The 14,334-nt window shown below is 44.5% G+C and overlaps 1 protein-coding gene across 7 annotated transcripts in view; it reads left to right on the top strand.

Moving 5' to 3' along the window:
- The window catches only part of TMEM268 (transmembrane protein 268), a 46,196-nt gene that overhangs the window by 24,476 nt on the left and 7,386 nt on the right, over positions 1–14,334 (top strand). For 3 of the 7 annotated variants that reach the window (XM_030817692.1, XM_030817695.1, XM_030817696.1), the window contains 2 exons: positions 1,834–1,914; positions 3,389–3,571. In XM_030817692.1, coding sequence (XP_030673552.1) covers positions 1,834–1,914; positions 3,389–3,571 — 264 coding nt within the window. Of the gene's footprint in view, positions 1–1,833; positions 1,915–3,388; positions 3,572–8,010; positions 11,284–14,334 lie in introns of those variants that run through there. The other 4 variants (XM_030817693.1, XM_030817697.1, XR_004031413.1 and 1 more) reach the window with 3 other exon arrangements.

A 14,334-nucleotide genomic window follows, 5' to 3' on the forward strand; every position in this document is an offset into this window, starting at 1 on the left:
AAAATACAAAAAAATTAGCAGGGCGTGGCGGTGTGCACCTGTAGTCCCAGCTACTTGGGAGGCTGAGGCAGGAGAATCACTTGTACCCGGGAGGCGGAGCTTGCAGTGAGCCGAGATTGTGCCATTGTGCACTCCACACTCCAGCCTGGGCAACAGAGTGAGACTCCATCTCAAAAAAAAAACAAAAAACAAAAACAAAACAAAAAAGAGACACATCAGGTGGGCTCAGTGGCTCACCCCTATAATCCTAGCACTTTGGGAGGCTGAGGTGGGTGGATTGCTCGAATCTAAGAGTTCAACACCAGCAGCCTGGGCAACATGGCAAACTCTGTTTCTACAAAGAGTACAAAAACTAGCTGGGCGTGGTGTCACATGCCTGTAGTCTCAGCTACTTGGGAGGCTGAGGTGGAAGGATCACCTGAGCACGGGAGGTCAAGGCTGCGGTGAGCTGTGATCGCGCCACTGCACTCCAGCCTGGGTGCCAGAGTGAGACCCTGTCTCGGAAAAAAAAAAAAAAAGAATGGACACATCTTTTTAGACAACTTGGTTCTTTTAGTTTCTAAATAGTATCTTGGGATGAGGTGATACACTATCTGGCATGTCCTTCAGATTCACTGGGGGGTGCAGTGGAGGTGGGGGTGTTGGGGACGGGTACCAAGTGAGGATGGAGATGAACCAAGAGTGGCCATGAGGTGACCTAACAGTTGCAGCAGTAGGATGGGTTGTTGTCTTCTACTTCTGTATATGCTTGGAAATTTTCATAGTAAAAAACTTTAAAGGAACTATTTGAGAAATCCTCCCTTGTGGGTAAGACACTGGGAGACTAGTTGGCAAGAAGGCTGTGACTTTGGGTCTCATGGGTCAGTCAGTGGGAGGAAGGAGGTCTGGGAACCAGAGGAGGTGGCCAGTGGATGGGAGTTTGGGGCAAGGGCCACCAGTTTCTCCAAGAACTTCAATTAGGATGTGCGGCAGCTGTGGTCTTGACAGGTTGTCGTAACGTGAACGTGGAAGATTTCAGCCTGGTTAAGTTTAGCCTGGCTGGTCCCTGGGGTGGAAGGGGAGGCACAGGTGGGGTACGGACTTCTCACCCTGCTTCTGTCCCCACAAGCACCCAGGTTGATTACCTCAGACCTGGTTGAGGGCCACAGGTGTCAGCTCTGAACGGTTCCACTCATTTGCATGTTCACACCCCACCCATGGATGGGTGACCTCAGGTGGACAGGTGATGTCCAGGAGGGTTCGGAGTCTGTCTGGGATGCTCAGCAGCTTGTGGGAAATGGGGCTGCAGCCATTTTGAACAGGGTTTAACTTTTTCTTTTTTCTTTTCTTTTCTTTTTCTTTTGTTTCCTTTTCCTTTCTTTTCAGACAGTCTTGCTCTGTCACCCAGGCTGGAGTGCAGTGGTGCGATCTTGGCTTACTGCAACCTTCACCTCCCAGGTTCAAGTGATTCCTGTGCCTCAGGCTCCTGAGTAGCTGGGATTACAGGCGTCTACCACCACACCCAGCTAATTTTTTGTATTTTTTGTAGAGACAGGGGTTTCGCCATGTTGGCCAGGCTGGTCTTGAACTCCTGGCCTCAAGTGATCTGCCTGCCTCGGCCTCCTACAGTGCTGGGATTACAGGTGTGAGCCACTGCATCTGGCCTAGGGTTTGACCTTTTCTAAACTTGCACACAAAGCCATTTTTCTACCAACCATACAAATGAGACGTGGTCATGTTGCCGAATGGCACGTGCCTGCCAGAGAGCAGGCTAAATAGGACTGTCTCAGGGAGGGAGAGTTTGGGGTTGGTCCGGCTTTGAGCCACGGTGGTCACTGCTGCTTCTCCCCACAGCTTTGGTTTGTCTACTTCGACCTGGAGAACTGTGTGCAGTTTTTGTCTGATCATGTTCAAGAAATGAAGACTAGCCAAGAGGTAAGATATCTTCAGTGAAAAAACAAAACAAACCAAAAACCAGGAGGCCAAATTGTATCGATTGCCTTATCTTAAGGGTGGGAAAATGTCTGAGGAAAAGTTGCTTGGAAGAATACCTATGAGCAATCAGTGGTTGTTTTGCCTAGGGAATTATGGCTGCTTTTCTGCTTCTTTTTAATGCATTGCTTCTTCCACATTTCCTATGGTAAGCATATATTTCTTTTTTTTTTTTTTTTTTTTTTTCCTGAGACAGAGTTTCACTCAGTTGTCCAGGCTGGAGTGCAGTAGAGCGATCTCGGCTCACTGCAACCTTTGCTTCGTGGGTTCAAGCGATTCTCCTGCCTCAGCCTCCTGAGTAGCTGGAATTACAGGTGCCTGCCATCACACCTGGCTAATTTTTTGTATTTTTAGTAGAGACGGGGTTTCACCATGTTGGCCAGGCTGGTCTTGAAGTCCTGACCTCGGGTGATCCATCTGCCTTGGCCTCCCAAAGTGCTGGGATTACAGGTGTGAGCCACCATGCCTGGCCATATATTTATTTATAATTATAATATTAATAATAAATTTTGGTGGATTCCAAAGTATCATGCATTGAGGCAACTTTTACTTGTTCACAGTGCCTTTCTACTGTTTATTAAGAAAATCAGAGGGATCTTGCTGTGCTTCTACAGAGGAGGAAACAGGCTCTGGGATGACCTGTTACCAGCCTGTGGTCATGGAGCTGGCTGGTGATGCCCAGGTTTGGAGGCCAGGCCTCCTGTCTCCGAGCCCTGGGCTCCTTCTCTAAGATTAGCCTTTTCTGAGCCCTGGCTGCAGTGAGTCTTGAAGTCAGAGTTGTGACTTAGCCCTGAATTTGGCTCATTAGTTCCTGTGTGGCCTCAGGCAGGGCCTTTGAGTCTCAGTTTATTCATCTGCAACATATGGATAAAGATACCCACATCCCAGGCTGCTTTGAGCAAGTGAGAGCATGAGAGGAAAAATATTTGTTTGTTTTGAGGCAGAGTCTTGCTGTGTCACCGAGGCTGGAGTGCAGTGGCGCCATCTTGACTCACTGCAACCTCTGCCTCCCGGGTTCAAGTGATTCTCATGCCTCAGCCTCCTGAGTAGCTGGGACTACAGGTGTGTGCCACCACCCTGGGCTAATTTTTGTATTTTTAGTGGAGACGGGGTTTCACCATGTTGGCCAGGCTGGTCTTGAACTCCTAGTCTCAAGTGATCTGTCCGCCTCGGCCTCCCAAAGTGCTGGGATTACAGGCATGAGCCACCACGCCTGGCTATAAAAGGAAAAATATTTAGAAGCTATTAATGACCATCTGTAGGGAAATATGTAATATCCCAAATGCGACCAGCTTTTTCTGAGGTCATCTGAGTCTGAGACCTCATCCTCTGCTCGGTCTGCAGCTCGGGGAGGGAGTCAGCTGCAGATACCACCTGATTTAGGCACTCCTGAGCCCCTTCTCTGTTTCCTTTGCAGTCCTTGCTGAGAAGCAGATTGAGCCAGTTGTGTGTTGTCATGGAGACTGGGGTGAGCCCTGCAACAGCGGAGGGGCCTGAGAACTTGGAGGATGCTCCTCTCCTGCCAGGCAATTCTTGTCCTAACGAGAGGCCACTCATGCAGACTGAGCTTCATCAGCTTGTTCCTGAGGCTGAGCCGGAGGTAACAGGCACTGGGGCTTGTTGGGGCCATCCTCCCTCAGGGGAATTTGCATAGAGAAAGTCTATGTGGGGGCTTCTTAGATTCCCCGGGACATGGCTTCTCTCAGTTGGTAGACACCATACAAATCTAGCTCAGGTTTTCAATCTTTTCATTCTTCACCCTAGCACTTAAAAAGATAGTTAACAGGAAGCATTTTATATTTATTGGGACTTTTTGTTGCATTATTTAATATGTTGGATATTCTTTTTGATGGTTGCATTGGATGGGTAGTTGCATGTTGATAGATTATAGCTTACTTAACCATGAACATATTGATGAATATTTGGGTCTCAGTCAATTAATCAATTATTTATTCATCTATCCAACCATCCGTCTACTTTAATTGCATTTAGATAGTTGACTCTTCTTTGCATTTTTTTTTTGTTTTCTTTTGTTTTGAGACAGGGTCTTGCTCCCGTCACCCAGGCTGGGGTGCAGTGGTGTGATCACTGCTCACTGTGGCCTCAACTTCCCAGGCTCAAGCAATCCTCCCACCTCAGCCTCCTGAGTAGTTGGGACTATAGGCATGCGCCACTACGCCTGGCTAATTTTTTGTATTTTTATTAGAGTCAGGGTTTTGCCATGTTGCCCAGGCTAGTCTCCAACTCCTCGGCTCAAGAGATCTACCTGCCTCGACCTCCCACTTCTTTGCATTTCTGTTGAATTCCAATTCCTCCAGCCCCAGAGTTCTGTTAGGTCCTGCCATCCACACTGTCTCTTGGCTGTGGCTAAACACTGGCAGACCAGAAATCTGAAAATGTGGTTTGCAGCTTGTGCTACCTTCTTCTCATCATGAGGACAGACCCATTGTCAGGGAGACAAGCAGTGATGGTGACCTCAGGTGACGTTTGAAACTTCAGAAGAGCACTTATATCTTTTCACCCAAGAGGTTTGGGGATTCAAGGTCCAAACCAGCCCAGGCTTTCCCTTTTGTACTGGTGGGGAGTAGGAAGCCTTCAAGTAGCACTATTTAAAAGAGAAAATGACAGGATGGTGTGGTGGCTCATGCCTGTAATCCCAGCACTTTGGGAGGCTGAGGCGGGAGGATCAGTTGAGTCCAGGAGTTCAAGTTGATCCTTCCGCCTCAGCCTCCCAAAGTCCTAGGATTACAGGCATGAGCCACCATGCCCGGTCTCTATTAAAATCTTTCATCTTTTTATATTAATTTTTAAATTTTTATTTACAGATAGGGTTTTACCATGTTGCCAAGGCTTGTCTTGAGCTCCTGAGCTCGAGCGATCCACCTGCTTCGGCCTCCCAAAGTGTTAGGATCACAGGTGTGAGCCACCGTGCCCTGCCAAAATATTAAAAAAAAAAGAGAGAGAAATGATAAATGTATTAACCTCTTCACTTTATCCTATTGACTTTTTTTTTTTTTTTAAAGAGAAGACATTGATAAGGTTATGTACTTTCTTGTGACGTGTGTGTGGGTTTTTGTGCGATAGCCCATTAAATATGGGTCTTTTAAATGATTATTTTCAGATTCATTCAAACCAATAGTAATACAATTTCCTGTCATGAGTATCAAGTGTGTGCACATGTTTTTAAAGTAGCTGCCCTTATAATTTAGTTAAGGAAAATATAATTGATGCCCAAGTCTCAACCTGGGCCAGATGGTCACATTTCAGTAGGAACCCAGTGTCTGTAAAAGATGGAAAGATAGTGATAATGACCTCTTACATTTTTACAGATTTTTCTCATGCATAAAATTCATTAGCATACTCTTCGAGGTATGAATTATTTTCCCTTCTTCCTTGGTGGGTGAAATAAGGTTCCAAGAGGTCAGCTGACTGGCCCAAGGTTTCCAGAAAGGGGGAGTGCAGTAAGCCCATGGCAGAAGCCAGCCCTGCTGATTCTAAGTAGGCCAGTGTTCTTGCTACAGTTCCTTGCTTCTTACGTTATTGATTTTAGAGTAAATTGGCGAGAAGACCAATCTGAGTTACTGAGTGGTAAACTATTTGAAGTGTTTTATATTTTCTAGCACAAAGGATAACTTGAAACAAAAGCTAATCTTATGAACCATGTGGGGTTTCTGCTTTTTTGAGTGATAATGATGGAAAGATATTGATGACATTTGTGGAGCACTAGGCACTGGGCTCAATGCTTTCTGTCTATTAGTCTCTCTCTCTCTTTTTTTTTTTTTCGAGAGGGAGTTTTGCTCTTTTGCCCAGGCTAGAGTGAAGTGGTGTGATCTCGGCTCACTGCAAACTCCACCCCCCGGGTTCAAGCAATCCTCCTGCCTCAGCCTCCCAAGTAGCTAGGATTATAGGCGTCCGCCATGACGGCTGGTTAATTTTTGTATTTTTAGTAGAGGTGGGGTTTCACCATGTTGGCCAGGCTGGTCTCGAACTCTTGACCTCAGGTGATCCACCTGCCTCGGCCTCCCAAATTGCTAGGATTACAGGTGTGAGCCACTGCGCCCGGTCTCTATTAGTCTCTTTAATCCTCAGTCTAACTTAGAGGGGTCAGTGCCACTATTTTCCTTATTCTACCGATGAAGAAATGGGCTCAATAACGTGAAGTGACTGCTCTGTGTTAGTCATAGAGTGGCTGAGTTGAAATTCCCTCTTGGCCTTTTTGACTTTAAAGCCTATCCTTAATTACTAATTCTACAGACATACCTAGTGTAACCCACATTTATTTCATTACATTCAGAGTGAACACAAGTATTGTGAAAGAGCTTCAACCCCATACTTAAGGAATTTAAGCATTTCCCCTGAGATCCCATCTTCTAGACCAATGAATGGATCTTTACAGACCAACTGTGTTAATAAGAATGTGCATTAAGGCCTAGCGCAGTGGGTCATGCCTGTAATCCCAACACTGTAGGGAGGCCAAGGCAGGAGCCCAGGAGTTCAAGACCAGCCTGAGCAACATAGTAAGATCCTATGTCTTTTTTTTTTTTTTTTTTTTTTTTGAAACAGAGTTTTACTCTTTTTGCCCAGGCTGGAGTGCAATGGCACAATCTTGGCTCACTGCAACCTCTGCCTCCCGGGTTCAAGTGATTCTTCTGCCTCAACCTCCCAAGTAGCTGGGATTACAGGCATGTGCCACTACGCCTGGCTAAATTTTTTTTGTGTTTTTAGTAGAGACAGGGTTTCACCATGTTGACCAGGTTGGTCTTGAACTCCTGACCTCAAGTGATCTGCCCTGCCTTGGCCTCTCAAAGTGCCGGGATTACAGGCATGAGCCACTGTACCCGGCTGTACTGTGTCTTTAAAAAAGAAAAAAAAAAGTACATTACATTCAATTTTTTAATCCTTTTTTACTTGAAATTTTTTTATTGTGGCAAATATACATAATATAAAATGTACCATCTTAACCATTTTAAGTATATAGTTCAGCAGCATGAGGTGCATTCACATCGTTATGCAACCATCACCATCAGCCATCTGCAGAATGTTTTCATCTTCCCAAATTGAAGCTCTGTGCTCATTAAACACTAACTTCCCCTTCCCTCCTTCCTCCCTCCCTTCAACCCCTAGAAACCACCATTTTACTTTCTCTCCCTGTGAACTGATTACCCAAGGTGCCTCGTATTAGCGGAATCATGCAGTACATGTCCTTTTGTGATAAACCTAATTTTTATAAGCAATCTCTTTTATTCCCTTTTTTATGTTTTTCTTTTTTTTTTCTTTTACTGTCAGTGATCATATTTAAATGTAAGCAGTTTCTTTTAATATGTTAGGAGTACTTGTGTAAAGAAATCTACCAGGTACCTTGTATGAATTAAATAATTCTGCTATAATGGGAATATTCCTCTCCCTGCCTCCACATTTAACTAGTAATTTTCTTCAAGTGAGTCACTTTGATCTCATGTACTTTATAGACTCATAGACATTTGAAAGTGGAAAAAATGTATTTGTGGCTGGCTAGGTTTACTTTCTTTTTATATTTTAAAAATATATTTTTAATTTTAATTTTATTTTTGTAGAGACAGTCTCGCTCTGTTGCCCAGGCTGGTCTCAAACTCCTGACCTCAAGTGATCTTCCTACCTCGGCCTCCTAAAGTGCTGGGATTACAGGTTTGAACAACCATGCCTGGCCAGCTAGGCTTAAAAAATTAGATAATTAGAAATTAGGTAATTTCTCTAGGGCTTCGAGGTTGCGTATTTTTTTTGTGCGTATTATTATTGCCATTCAGCAGTTAGTTACCCACCTTGGCAACGAGGACACTGAGGCTGCAGGAGCCCCACAGGCCATAAATTGCAGAACTGGGCTTCTGGACCAGGCTGGCATCTTCTGAGAGCCCCAGGTGCTGACCTGGCCTGGTTCTTCCTAGTGAGCATCACTGCTGGGTCCAGGGGCAAGAAAGCAGCATGGCCTTCCCCTGGTGTCTAAGCCCTTTTTCCTCAAGGGGCTCCCCTGTGCTATTCAATCTGCTTCCCTGCCTCTTCTAGGAAATGGCCCGCCAGCTGCTGGCAGTGTTTGGCGGCTACTACATCCGGCTTCTAGTGACCTCCCAGCTCCCCCAGGCAATGGGGACACGACACACGAACTCTCCGAGAATTCCATGCCCCTGCCAGCTCATAGAAGCCTACATCCTAGGCACAGGGTGCTGCCCGTTCCTGGCAAGGTGACCTAGGGATGAAGGTACTCATCTTCCTCCAAGACTGAGCAGTCAGGAAGGCTTCAGGAGCCCAAGATGGCCAATGGGGAGCCCCAGGTGAGGAGAGAAGCATCTTGGGGCACTCCAAAAGGGGCCTGTGATGTCAGCCACTGGGGTGTTGTGCTCACTCCAGGGCCCAGCACAAAAATCCTTGTTTGACATCTCATGCTGACCCTCTGGCCTTTGCAGAAGCTGATGGTTACAGAGCTAGTCCCACCAAAGCTACTCTCTCTGTTGCTTAGAACTGTGGACATGTATGGAAGGACTGGACCCCCACTGCTTTCATTGTTCAGAGAGCCCAGGAGACATGAAGATGACCAAACTGGGCAAATTATGTGTCCAAAACTTGACCTCAGATGATGTTTCCATCTCCAACCCCTTCATGCCAGATGGGGAAACTGAGGCTCAGAGAGGATACTGCTCTATGTGGCATTGCCTTGAACCCCTAAAATTATCAGACTGCCTTTTTCCAGTATAAAGAAAAAAAGTAAGTTTTCAGAATTCTCTCAATTTTTTAAGTTTTTCTCCCCCATATTTTGTGAAAAGCAGTGGTACGTGTACATGTTGTCTACCAGTACACAGGCTACAGAAGACAGAGACAGAAGAAAGAGATGAAGGGCAGATAACTGTTGATAGGAATATTTGAGAAAGATTGGTCTTGTTTGACTTGAGGACTTACTTGGTTCACAGGCATGCACGCTTGTGGTTGTGGTTTTATATTACAGATGTAGAACAACGGTTATGTTTCCCGACACGAACATTGTCCTGGAATGAAGTGTGATCAGCCACTTGTGGAATTCTGTGAAGAGCTCAGAGGCTTCCAAGTGATCTGCTCCTGAACAAATTTGAAGACCTATTGTTTCATAGACCCAAGTCCAAACGCCCTGACCTGGCATCTGAAGGATCCCCAGCCCGCAAGATCTAGCCTTCATCTGCGATTTTGGCTTCATCTCCCACAAAACCCCTTTATGAGTTGATGCTCTTTCCTGGACTGACATACCTATTCCTTTCCATTTGCTGGACTCCTATTCATGCTTCAAAATCCAGCTTTCTTAATCTCTTCTTTAGGAAGCCTTCCCACACAGCCAACCCTGCTGCTCTCTGCCTCCTTTAAATTCCTGATACAGCTGCTGCTTGTTCTGACGTTTTATGGTATTGATTCTGTTTTCCTGCGTATATGCCAGTTTTTCTAGCTAGACTGTAAGCTCCTTAAGGACAGAGACTACACCTTGTACTTTTTGTGCATGACCTGGACCTGCTAAGAAAAAAAAAATCCCGTGGATTGATTGCTTTGCCATCCCCACAGCAGCTTTTGCAAATTGCTGTCCAAACTCACTTGAATGATGACGTTGCTATGGACCTGGGTTCTGGACCTGATCTGCCACTTCAAGCTGTGTAATTTTTGGCAAGTTGCTTTCTTTGTCTGGTCCCCAGTTTGCCCATCTATATAATGGGTGGATTGGATGATTTTTTTTTTTAATTGGGATGGAGTCTCGCACTGTCACCCAGGCTGGAGTGCAGTGGCACGATCTTGGCTCACTGCAACCTCTGCCGCCTGGGTTTAAGTGATTCTCATGCCTCAGCCTCCCAAGTAGCTGGGACTACAGGTGTGCACCACTACGCCTGGATAATTTTTTGTATTTTTAGTACAGATGGGGTTTCGCCATGTTGGCCAGGCTGGTCTTGAACTCCTGACCTCAGGTGATCCGCCCACCTCGGCCTCCCAAAGTGCTGGCATTACAGACGTGAGGCACCACAACCGGCCTGGATGATTCTTAAGGGCCCTTCTAGGACCAAAGTGCTGGGAATTTCTAGTTTATTCTGCCCCCTTGTAGCCCTTGGCCTGTCTATCTTTATCCACATGCAGAAACATCTGGCAACCCCACATGGCTGAGATGACCTGGGCCTAGGACACACTTGGACAGAAGACTGGCCTACCTAGCAGACCTGGATTTTTCTTCCTGATCTGCTGCTTCCAAGTTGTGTGACCTTGGCTAAGTCACTTAACCTTTCTGATTGTCATTTCACTTTTTAATAAAGTGGATCTGGTGAACAAGAAATGTAATAAACACATGGCTTGCCATTCAAGAGATGAGTCTGACCATTCACTTTCTGTGTGCCAGAGAAGAGAGATCATGGGTATAGACCAGCCCCTGGAAAGGCTGCTTTGGTCAAGGCTGAGAGCAGCTTTGCTCAAGGAAATTATTCACGAAGGTGACCACTGTCTTTCTGACCTGGCACAGAGGAAATGTTGGCTGTGAATGTGACCAATAGAAAGAAGCCCGTATTTCTCAGTTAGTCCTAGAACCCCGGTAAGTAATTAACAGAATAAAAATGTGTTTGTTAAATGACAAAGCAGAGTTTTTCAATTTTAAAGGTCTACTTAAGAGCCTTTGATGTGTGTTTCTTTTCCTGCCTTTTCCTTTCTTTAGAATTTTTGATGGTCTTACCTGGTGGGTGGGGCTTTCAGGGTATGCCCCCAATGTACATTTCTCGGCATCTATAAAATCCCTATGATCTCTGTCTCACCTACTTTACAGGGTTGTTGTGAAGATCACATACTACACACAGGAATGCTCATCAGTTTTTAAATTTTAGTTAATTTTTATTTATTTTTTTAATGTAATTTTTTCAGAGAGATAAGGTCTTGCTCTGTTGCCCAGCCTAGTCTTGAACTCCTGGCCTCAAGTGATCCTCCCGCCTTGGCCTCCCATGCTGCTGGGATTACAGGTGTGAACTACCATGCCCAGCCAGCTCCTAAGTCTTAAGGCTCTGTGTTAGTGATAGGTGTGGCCATGGTGGAGGCAGTGCGATGTCTTCGAGTGAGAGTGAAGGTGGTAACTCATTGCATGGATTCTAGAGTTCCGTTTATTCTAATCCAAGTTCTTCCACTTAAAAACAATGTTCTTCCTCTCATCGAGTCTCATTCCTCTCTATAGGATGGGAATAAGAGCACGTACCTGGCAGGTTGTTGTAAGGATTAAATGATGTAAAAAAATGTCAAGTGCTTGCAACTTTGAATTCCATACTTGAGTGAAAGCTCAATAAATTGTTGCTTAAAAAATTTTTTGTCTTGTATATTGTAGGTACCTGATGTGTATTTTTGTTGATCTGGCAGGTCATTAACAGTTAAGGTTATTCAGTCTGCCTCAGACCTCAGCTATTTCAGTGCCATGGGGTATATTTATGTCAATAAAGATTTTAGTCAAATCTCTGGAATTCAGCATCCAGAGATAATATAGCAGGGAGATAAAGAGCAAGCTGGTGACTTTGGGCCAGATACTCACTCTTTCTGTACTTCCTGTACCTAATTTCCTCATGTATTAAGGGGGGAGTGTGATAATAAGGGGGATTAACGGAGGTGATTGATGTGAAGCACAAAGCCTGGTCCACAGTAAGGGCTCAGTCAGTGGGGCGTTTGTTCTGCAGCTGCTGGCTGCTGTTGGCTCCTAGTTTATGTTATCCTATGTTATCTTATAGTTGAGTGTTTTTACATTAAGTCTGTGATTCATTTTGAGTTAGTTTTTCTGAAGGATGTAAGGTCTCTATCCGGATTAATTTATTATTATTATTATTATACTTTAAGTTTTAGGGTACATGTGCACAATGTGCATGTTTGTTACATATGTATCCATGTGCCATGTTGGTACGCTGCACCCATTAACTCGTCATTCAGCATTAGGTATATCTCCTAATGCTGTCCCTCCCCACTCCCCCGACCCCACAACAGTCCCCGGAGTGTGATGTTCCCCTTCCTGTGTCCATGTGTTCTCATTGTTCAGTTCCCACCTATGAGTGAGAACATGCGGTGTTTGGTTTTCTGTCCTTGCGATAGTTTACTGAGAATGATGGTTTCCAGTTTCATCCATGTCCCTACAAAGGACATGAACTCATTTTTTATGGCTGCACAGTATTCCATGGTGTATATGTGCCACATTTTCTTAATCCAGTCTATCGTTGTTGGACATTTGGGTTGGTTCCAAGTCTTTGCCATTGTGAATAGTGCCACAATAAACATACGTGTGCATGTGTCTTTGTTGCAGCATGATTTATAGTCCTTTGGGTATATACCCAGTAATGGGATGGCTGGGTCAAATGGTATTTCTAGTTCTAGATCCCTGAGGAATCGCCACACTGACTTCCTATCTGGATTAATTTTTTGCATATTGTTCCAGCACCATCTGTTGAAAAGACTCTCTTTGCTCCATTGTATTGCCTTTGCTTTTTTTTTTTTTTTTTTAAGGATCAGTTGACTATACTATGTGGGTCTATTTCTGGGCTCTCTATTTGTTCCGTTGATCTATGTGTCTGTTCTTTCCCAATAACACACTGTCTTGATTACTGTAGCTTTATAGTAAGTCTTGAAATTGGGTAGTGTGAGTCCTCCAACTTTGTTCTTCTCTCTCAATGTTGATTTGGCTATTGTGTGTCTTAACGCCTTTCCATGTAAACTTTAGAATCAGTTTGTCAATATCCACAAACTAACTGTTTATTTTGATTGGGATTGCATCAAATCCATAGATCAAGTTGCAAGAACTGACATTTTCACAATATTGATTTCTGCCCACAAACATAGAATCTGTCTTCATTTATTTTGTTGTTCTTTGATTTCTTTTATCAGTTTTGTAGGGCTTTTTCCCTTTTCCTACAGTTTTTTTTTTGTAGTTTTTCTTATAGATCTTATACATATTTTGTTAGATTTATAAGATTTATACCTAAATATCTTTTTTTTGGGGGTGCTAATAAAAATAGTATTGTGTATTTAGTTTGAAATTTCATTTGTTCATTGCTAATATATGGGAAAGTGATTGACTTTTTATCTACTCACATTGTATCCTGCAACCTTGCTAAAATCTCTTATTAGTTTTAGGAGTTTCTTTGTTGATTCTTTTGTTGATGAGATAATCATCTCACATGTAAACAAAGACAGTTTTATTTCTTCCTTCCTCATCTGTATATCTGCATACTTTTTATTCCTTTTCTTGTCCTATTTCATTGGCTTGGACTTCCAGTATGATGTTGAAGAGTAGTGGTAAGAGAGAACATTCTTGCCTTGTTTATGATTGTAGTGGGAGTTTCTTGTGTCTCACTATTTTTTTTTTTTTTTTTTTGAGACAGAGTCTTGCTCTATTGACCAGGCTGGAGTACAGTGGAGCAATCTCAGCTCACTGGAACCTCCACCTCCCGGGTTCAAGCGATTTTCCTGCCTCAGCCTCCTGAGTAGCTGGGATTACAGGCCTGCACCACCATACCCGACTAATTTTTATACGTGGTTTTCTTTCTTGTTTTTTTTTTAAGAGGTGGGGTTTCTCCATGTTGGCCAGCCTGGTCTCAAACTCCTGACCTCAGGTAATCTGCCCTCCTTGGGCTCCCAAAGTGCTGGGATTACAGGTGTGAGCCACCATGCCTGGCCTTCACTATTAAATATGATGTTAGCTCTGGACTTTTTGGTAGGTTTTTTTTTGTTTTGTTTTGTTTTTTTGAGACAGAGTCTTGCTCTATCACCAGGCTGGAGTGCAGTAGCCTGATCTCACCTCACTGCAACCTCTACTTCCTGGGTTCAAGCAATTCTTCTGCCTCAGCCTCCCGAGTAGCTAGGACTACAGGCATGTGCCACCACGCCCAGCTAATTTTCTTGTGTTTTTAGTAGAGATCAAGTTTCACCATGTTGGACAGGATGGTCTTGATCACTTGACCTTGTGATCCGCCCGCCTCAGCCTCCCAAAGTGCTGGGGATTACAGGCATGAGCTGCTGTGCCCAGCCCTAGTAGGTTTTTTGTTTTGTTTTGTTTTGTTTTGTTTTGTTCTGAGACAGGATCTCACTCTGTCACCTAGGCTGGAGGCTGGAGTGTAGTGGCACGATCACAGCTTACTGCAGCCTTGATCTCCCGAGCTCAAGCAATCCTGAGTAGCTGGGTTTATACCACACCTGGCTAATTTTTTTTTTTTTTTGAAATGGGATCTCACTCTGTCACCCAGGTTGGAGTGGAGTGGTGGGATCTTGGCTCGCTGCAACCTCTGCCTCCCAGGCTCAAGTGATCCTCTCACCTCAGCCTCCTGAGTAGCTGGGACCATGCTTGGCTACCAAAAGGTAGAGACAGGGTTCTGTCATGTT

This window comes from Nomascus leucogenys, chromosome 8 (genome assembly GCF_006542625.1).
Source record: "Nomascus leucogenys isolate Asia chromosome 8, Asia_NLE_v1, whole genome shotgun sequence".
NCBI classification, from domain to species: Eukaryota; Metazoa; Chordata; class Mammalia; order Primates; family Hylobatidae; genus Nomascus; species Nomascus leucogenys.